We start from the raw sequence: 7,897 nt of genomic DNA on the forward strand, positions 1-7,897 counted from the left end.
TCAAGGCAGTGTTTCAGTGGCACCAAGGCAATGACCAGGGGGCATGGAGGCAATTGCCTTCGTTGCCTCCGTGAAGTATCAGGCCTGCCTGGTAAAGAGAGAAATGTAACGATTTCAAGTAGTGGTGCGTTCTGGCTCCCAGAAACTTCAAGAGTCAATAGTTTGGTGACCAAATTGAACATAAAAGGCACTGGACACTATTGGTATAATTTTCTCAAATAATTGTTACCTTACTTGGTTACGAGTAATGGAGAGCTGTTGATAGTATAAAACATTGTGAGAAACTGCTCCCTCTGAAGTAGGGTCTCGAAATCAAGCATCTGAAAGAACACAACTTCATGTGACAAGGGTGTTCTTTCTTTCATCCTCACAACTCCGACTACCAATTGAGCTCAGATTTTCACAGGCTTGTTTTTTATGCATATGTTGGGATACGCCTAGTTAGAAGAATGGTCTTTGACAATTGCCAATAGTGTCCAGTGTCTTTAAACAGTTTTAATCAACAACAAAAACTTGGAGCAAAAGGGAGCAGTACCTCCGACCATCAACGGCTGCTTTACGACCCCTTGTAAATAAGGAAGCCTGTGAACGTGCAGTACTTGCCATGGTCGCTGTAGATAGCGTACGCATCAGAAGGTGTAAGGACGAGATGGACCTGATCACCCTGCTGCAGTTGAAGTACGAGTGATTGCGACATCATCTGGTTCCTTTCTCCTGGTTCGCCTCCGATACCTGTCACTCTGTTGCCGTTCTTCAGTAAGGTGACGCCCATGTATTTGTGGTCGTAGGAACGCACCCTGCATTATATAGAAAATGACACAAATACCAAATAATCAGAAAATAGACAAAAACTGTTGCAAACAACTTTCCAACCAAAAACACTGATGGTATAAATGCAAGAACGGCCGGACGAAAAATCTATAAAAACGTCTCAACAACAAAATAAACAATTTAACAAAAACATAGATTAAGGGCCACATGAATTTTTTATGTAAGAAATAACTATAATTAAAATGGTTAACTTCCGATGCAACAATGTATTAATTCTTTTGGGATAGGTGTTGGCTCTGAAAGATCTGGTGTGGTCTTGACATTTCAAACCGTTTTCAGGAGTCAGGAGAAGACTGTTCGAAACATGTGTAAATCTTCTGATATAGTGTTGGTTCCAAAAAGAATTGGTGGATGACAACTTAACATTTCCATCAGTACGCTATCTTCAGGTGTTAATCGGATGTTAAAGGATGTTAATCGGCCTTCAAAGGTACTGGAAACCTTTGGTAATTGGTGCATCCTAACATTTTATGCATAAAATTATAAATAAATAAACAAATCTGTGAAATTTTGACTCGATTGGTCATCGAAGTGCAAGAGAATAGTACCCGAATAAACACCCTTATTGCTCAAATTTGTGTGCTCTCAGAAGCCTAAAAACGTCTTAAGGCCTGAAGAATTTTAATATTTGAGTGAAAAATTACCTATTTCTCAAACAACACACAACCATGTCACTTCTGAGGGAGCAGTTTCTCACAATACTGTATACTGTCAACAGCTCTCCTTTGCACGCAAGTAAGTTGTTTTTCAGGCTAACAATTATTTTGAGTAACTACCAATAGTGTCCAGAGCCTGTAAACAAAACAACAACAACAACAACAACAACAACAACAACAGCACTTACGTAAAGGAGAAGAAGTAGTAGCCGTTGATGTGGCAGACGAACGTGCTGTTATGTTCCTTGAAGTGGTTGCCCTTATTGGCGAAGACGTTGTCGAAGACGACAGTCTGGTAAACGCCCGTTTGGCCGGTTAAGTGACGTGTTGCTCCGGCAGAGAACAGACTTTTCCTGGTACCTGGTAATTGCATTTACAAAAAGGAGGTATAAAGGAATGAATTGTTTGAAATGAAAGTCGACAAAAGATACAAACTAAAATCTATATTTGATTTGGCTTTCAAGAGGCTGGGAGACTTCAATGTTTATTTTTTTTGTGTTTCGGACATTGAGCAATCAGCATTGGTTGTTGTCATGTTTGTTCTCTAGGCCCCTTTCGAAACCACGGGTTTGGTTTCAGGATCCGTTCTCTCTTGTCTGAAGCCCTGAGCACGTACACAAAGCACGTGCAAAATGTCAAAACAACCGCAGGGCCAAGCTAGCCTGAGCCGAATCCCAAAGCCGAGGTTTCGTACAGGGCCAAAGTCTCGAGCAACCCCACAAGACCGCTCTACCTCTCTGCTGCCGCCAAGCGGCTACATTTCCCCAACCAGAGATGATGTAACTTACTTGAAAGAGATCGGACGCTGTTCAGCTCATCTCTCAGTATTTCTGTATCTGATTCACTGAGAGCCAATCTCGAACTGGAGGTTGCTCCACCAGGTGACATCCTCTGCATGGGGTTCTGATCCTCGTCATCATCATCAAGCTGAGGGGCCAACTGTAGCGCCACCAAGCGTTCAAGTCTCTCCAGTCTCTCTGCCGTCTCGTCATCCATAGCACCGCCGTTGAATGATCCTCCTGAAGTAAGACGGTCCTTTGAAGGCTCGCTCATCATCCTCTCCATGCTCTCCATTCGGAACTTCATGTTGCTGTTTTCAGTGCTGAGCTGTCGCATAGCCGCACCGAGAAGTTCTTCATCCACGGGGTTCTCACCGGGTTCGGCCTTGACCGTTGGTGGGGTCCGCAGCGCCACAAGTTCGGACTCCCTGTTACCAATGTACTCATTTAGGCTCGACAGCCTCTTCTCGATTGTGATCTCTCTGGCGAAGACATCAGGTAGTTCGCTGTAGAGGACGCCGAAGAAGTTCTCGAATTTCTTGAGGATTCGTTCGAGTTCCTGGACGCGCTGGTGGGCAGTGTGCAGTTCTGCCATTGTAGTTGTCATTCCTCCTAAACGTTCTTTCAGCTCTCTGTTCTCGGATACAACTTCTACCATCTGCAGACAATAACAAGAAAGAGAGAGAAACATTATGAACTTTTGAATGATCATGTTGATGATGATTAGATTTTCATTTTTATTTTCCAGTGGCAAGCAAGAGTTGTACAGTTTCTCTGTATATGCTACAATGTTCATCACTGTTCTTTTTATACCTTTGATAATTATGCAAAATCACCATAAAAACTAACTTGGTAAAAAAGCACTGGAGCTGTTCATTATAAAACATATTTTCACCCAACAAATTGAATCTTAGAAATGCTTTAGGCATCAGAAGCCTTTCTCGGGCATCTGAAATCACATTTCGTTGCAACCATTTTTTTTTTTTTTTTGACCCCACCCAAACGGTCACAGGTTTTTAATTTGATGCATTATGTTGGGATACACTAAGAGCGGAAACTGGTCATACCAGAAGTATATACCATGTGAACTTTGTTTACAATAAGTGTGACCTTGAACATTCTTTGAGTATTCTGGCAGGCACAGTACTACACAGGTTGAGAAAGTTGACATTTTGTGTCATAATTTCCACATAAATCCAAGAATTATTTAAGTAAAAGCTGGACACGTTTTGAGATGTGAGCCTTTTATCATCAAAAGTTGATAAGAATTAGACAGTGCAATCTTCATAAAATATCAAGTTTTATGATTTCTTACATTAAGCTGTGTAAAAATCGTACCTGCTGGAAGTCCAGGCTCTATGGCTCTTTTGTAAACATGTAATGTCACAGGTACCATCGTCTATACACTGCTCTTAAAAAGTGAGATAGTGTAATTTATCTTCGAAAGCTTTGGATTGGCAGCATGCTTGATTAGCCCATGGAGGAATTGGCCCGGCGGTTGTGTATGTCCCCATACATGATTAGACTTCCTTTGCTGGCTGGCCATCGAAACACTTTTCCGGGGCTGATGTGAGTTTAAGGTGACAAATGTACCTTCTTGTTTCGGTACCAACAGTTGACAAAGTAATAATAAAACAATTTCAATGCTCCATGAACTTTTACCTTACCTCCTGTTTCATAACAGATGTGCTTTTCTCCACTTCGGCCATGCGCCTCTCGAAGTCCACAATGTTTGTGTCCATTGCACGGCTTTCCTGTGTGGTAGCGGGTGCGGGCTTGGCCTTCCCCGGGATGAACGGCTTGCGGGCCCCGGTGCCCAGGACCACCAACATCACGACGAGGAGTCGTGAAATTAGGGGAGTCATCTTGTTTATGCCGAGGCAAGATTGTATAACCTGATCTGGAAGAAGGAAAAATAAACAAGTTAAAGCTTGAGGTCGTCAACAGGCGTAAGAGGTCAAACATTGCATTCCATCTCTGGTCTTTGGTCTTGCTACGTTACCGACATTTTGTCACACCCTTGTCGTTTAATAAAGAAATATGGTTAAAGGCAGTGGACACTATTGGTAATTACTCAAAATAATTATCACCATAAAACCTTTCTTGATTACCAGTAGTGGGGAGAGGTTGATAGTATAAAACATTGTGAGAAACAGCTCCCTCTGAAGTGACGTAGTTTTCGAGAAATCAGTAATTTTCCACGAATTTGATTTCGAGACCTCAAGTTTAGAACTTGAGGTCTCGAAATCAAGCATCAGAAAGCACACAACTTCGTGTGACAAGGTTTTTCTTTCTTTCGTTATTATCTCGCAACTTCGACGACCGATTGAGCTCAAATTTTCACAGGTTTGTTATTTTATGCATATGTTGAGATACACTAACTGTGAAGACTAGTCTTTGACAATTACCAAAAGTGTCCACTGTCTTTAAACCAATTTTGTGTCGTCAGAATTTCTTTTAAGAACAGTTTCTTCAAACAAAGTTTGAAAGTACATAGACGATGTGCATCTAGACGAATGTCACGGTAATTATGCACCAACAAATTATACAATCAAAAACAAATTCACATGTTGACAGTAGTGATGATAATTTTGGGATACCAGTAGGTCATTTTAACTTTAAAAGAAATACAACTCGGATTTTTCGTGGAATGCAGTTAAACGAAAGACAACTTTCTCGAGTCTGTTGATTGAAATAATTCTTTCGCCAGCCTTCGTGCATTTACCAAGTGCTTCGTATACCCGATGGGTATTTCACGGTACGAAGTGACCCGCAGGTACGAAGTATCCAGTGTACGAAGTGGTAAGTATCCAGGGTACGAAGTGTGGTAAAGGAATTGTGTCTGACATCCGTTTTCTGAACACCACTAGCAACAGGTGTTTGGAGTTGTCATTCACGAGTTGACCTATTTGAGTTGAGCCATATGCACCTATCTCTGCATTTAACGCGCCGCCAATGTAAGCATGTTGTTGATTTTATTTAACCCCCTGAAATATTCTCCGAGTTCAAACGACGGAATTCAGACGACAACCATTTATGGGAACAGCACCTGTTGTTTCCAAGGTTTTTTGGAATAAACACATGCAGAATCAATTTAAAATGGTTCTAGCGTGATGTGATAGGAATGCATGTTCCAGATACGTCCAATGTATTGTTGAAAACCACGATTTTCTGAAACTGAAGCAAGCCATCATTTTGTACAATTGCCTTTTGTTATGGGTGTTGGAAGTCGCAAGTAGGCCTTCATTAGAAACGTTACAGATAAGAAACGAAAATCGTGAAGATCACAAATTTACATAAAACTTACATGGTGTAGATAGTTGAAAACATCCCGTGAAATATTTCTGTCTGAAATGTCATATTAGATGAGAAATAAATAATCTAACTTCGCGTTTGGAGTTTATCGCTCAGTTAGCGTTTTATACATTTTTATTTTGGCATCAATGCAATGCAAAATTTGTAATCGTTTTTTTCACTATTCTCTCGTGACCCAGATGACCGATCGATCTCGAAGTTCTTCAGGTTTGTCAGTTTATAAATGGTTTTATGTATGGTGGATTACATAAAGTGCTTACACTGCCAGCAACTATTTTGTTATAGCAAAAACCAATTCTGTAATGTTCCTTGAACTTATATATAAATTTTCATTCGACAAGAAATAACATCTGGTCAATCTGCAACTGAAACCACATTGTATTAACCCATGCCTAAGCTTTTATTGAATAAGGAAGACAAAACTAATTTCTTTTGAGTCATAAAGTTATTAGAGCCTTGAGAAAGTGGTACTTTTTCTGTTTATATGGCACAACAAAACCAAGACAAGTTTTGAAAAGGAACATGATCTATCGAGCAAATACAGAGGCATTTAACACATGGTGTTACCACAAACAATCATACAAAGTAGCCTACATTTCTTAAATTCGCCATGCGATGCCTAAAATCATTCAAAATTATTACTCAACCCAAAAAAACTACGAATGCGAGGTGTACAAGAAGAAAACAATCGCTGGCAACCTTAGGTAATAATTATTGTCAACAACCAGTATTCTCACTTGTTTTGTCCCAAGATGCGCATAAAATACATAGTAAACGGTTTCACGCCTGAAGACTTCTATCACTATTATACGAGTGAGACATTTCTCTTACTAAAAAACTACGTTAATTCGGAGGATAACTTTCCGTATGGCCGCGCCATCCATTGGGGTTAATATTAGTGAGGGCGCCATACGGAAACTTTTCCATTTCGGAGCATAGAGCAAGAGCCGTTTCTCACAATGTTTTTTTTACTATCAATATCTACGCATTGCTTGCCCAAGTAAGTTTGTATGCTTACAATTATTTTGAGAGTGCCCAGTGCCTTTTAACGATGAACGTGTGCAAATTGTACGCGTACATAGCACAACTATTGACAGAATGATTGACGCTACTCTAGACAGACAATTTTGTTGTCATGAAAGCTACACAATTTTAAACTGCTGCTGCTACTTGTTAACACCTTCCTTGTTCGATACAAACAAACCCCAAATCACGCACACTGTAATCTGGCGCAGATTAGCACCTTCACGGTTTTTTTTCTGGAGATGTCTTTTGTCCGGAAACCTCAGTTCCAATAAAGGCGTTGGGTTGGCCCCATCACCCTTCCATCTTTGCATTTTGAGGTACAACATGTACAAAATTACTTGGTATAGTAGCCGCATCCATTCAATTATATTATTGCAAACTGTTATAAATGGACCGTTGGACATTATGTTAAAATTGAAACAAGGGGGAATTTAAAATGAACAGACAAAAGTGGAAAAGCAGCATTTTGTGTGAACAAATGGATATAGTTTTGTACGTATGCCAAACAAATTTCAGGAATATGTTTACAATTGTGAGATTTGTTTGAACCATTTTGTTTTGTCTTTGGGTTTTCTTGTTGTGTTTGTGTATCACTCACTGCATGTGCATGTGAAGAGGTTTTTTGTATTTAGCGGTAGTTTTTCTAAGACTGTGTCAAAAAAATCTTATGACGTACCATGGAGGTACATAGGTTGTTAAAAATCACTTCAGTAGGCCATGGACAGTAGGCTACAACGAATTATAACATGGTATCTACAATACTTACCAAATTCAGGATTTCCTTCGACAGGGACTCAAGCTCAGTGCAAAACTCCCACTTCAGAAATCAGCTTTTTACTGGAGCACACCTATGGAAGAATGGCAAAGACACTGTGGTTGATGATGCAGCAACGCGCGTACCGTTGTTTGGGCGCGGTGGACCGGTCTGGTTCGGCGGTTCGGTTGCGCCTTTATATTATCGGTGTTTATTCGTCCTTACAGTGTTTTTGAGTGATGTGACAACACTAAACTCTTCGAGCTGATTGTTTACTCAATAGTGACTTGTAGTGTGACTTCTTCATATGAAGTGAATTATGGACTGTCAGGGTAAAAGTTGCTGGCCTTTATAGCCTGTGTGTTGCCAAGGTTTCATCACCAAATTACAGGGCCTGTCACGTAAATACATGTGGCGGTGATTTTGGATTGTTCCACTATTCAAAAGGGACTTTTCAAATACCAACCATATCACTTTCTCTGTCCGCATTTGTTTGCCCTTCCGGTTATCGTCAAAAAAAGTCCATAATATTTCAA

The 7,897-nt window shown here is 40.3% G+C and overlaps 1 protein-coding gene across 1 annotated transcript; it reads right to left on the bottom strand.

Annotated features, from left to right (window-relative positions):
• Positions 1–439: 439 nt before the first annotated feature.
• On the bottom strand, positions 440–7,696 carry LOC117298290. The gene is made up of 5 exons (XM_033781444.1): positions 7,374–7,696; positions 3,934–4,166; positions 2,276–2,924; positions 1,676–1,847; positions 440–797 (listed from the first exon to the last, which is right to left on the bottom strand). The coding sequence occupies exons 2-5, from the start codon at positions 4,129–4,131 to the stop codon at positions 557–559; spliced, it is 1,260 nt and encodes a 419-aa protein (XP_033637335.1). The 5' UTR covers positions 4,132–4,166; positions 7,374–7,696; the 3' UTR covers positions 440–556.
• Between the last annotated feature and the right edge of the window lie 201 nt (positions 7,697–7,897).

Source organism: Asterias rubens, chromosome 13 (assembly GCF_902459465.1).
Source record: "Asterias rubens chromosome 13, eAstRub1.3, whole genome shotgun sequence".
Lineage (NCBI taxonomy): Eukaryota > Metazoa > Echinodermata > Asteroidea > Forcipulatida > Asteriidae > Asterias > Asterias rubens.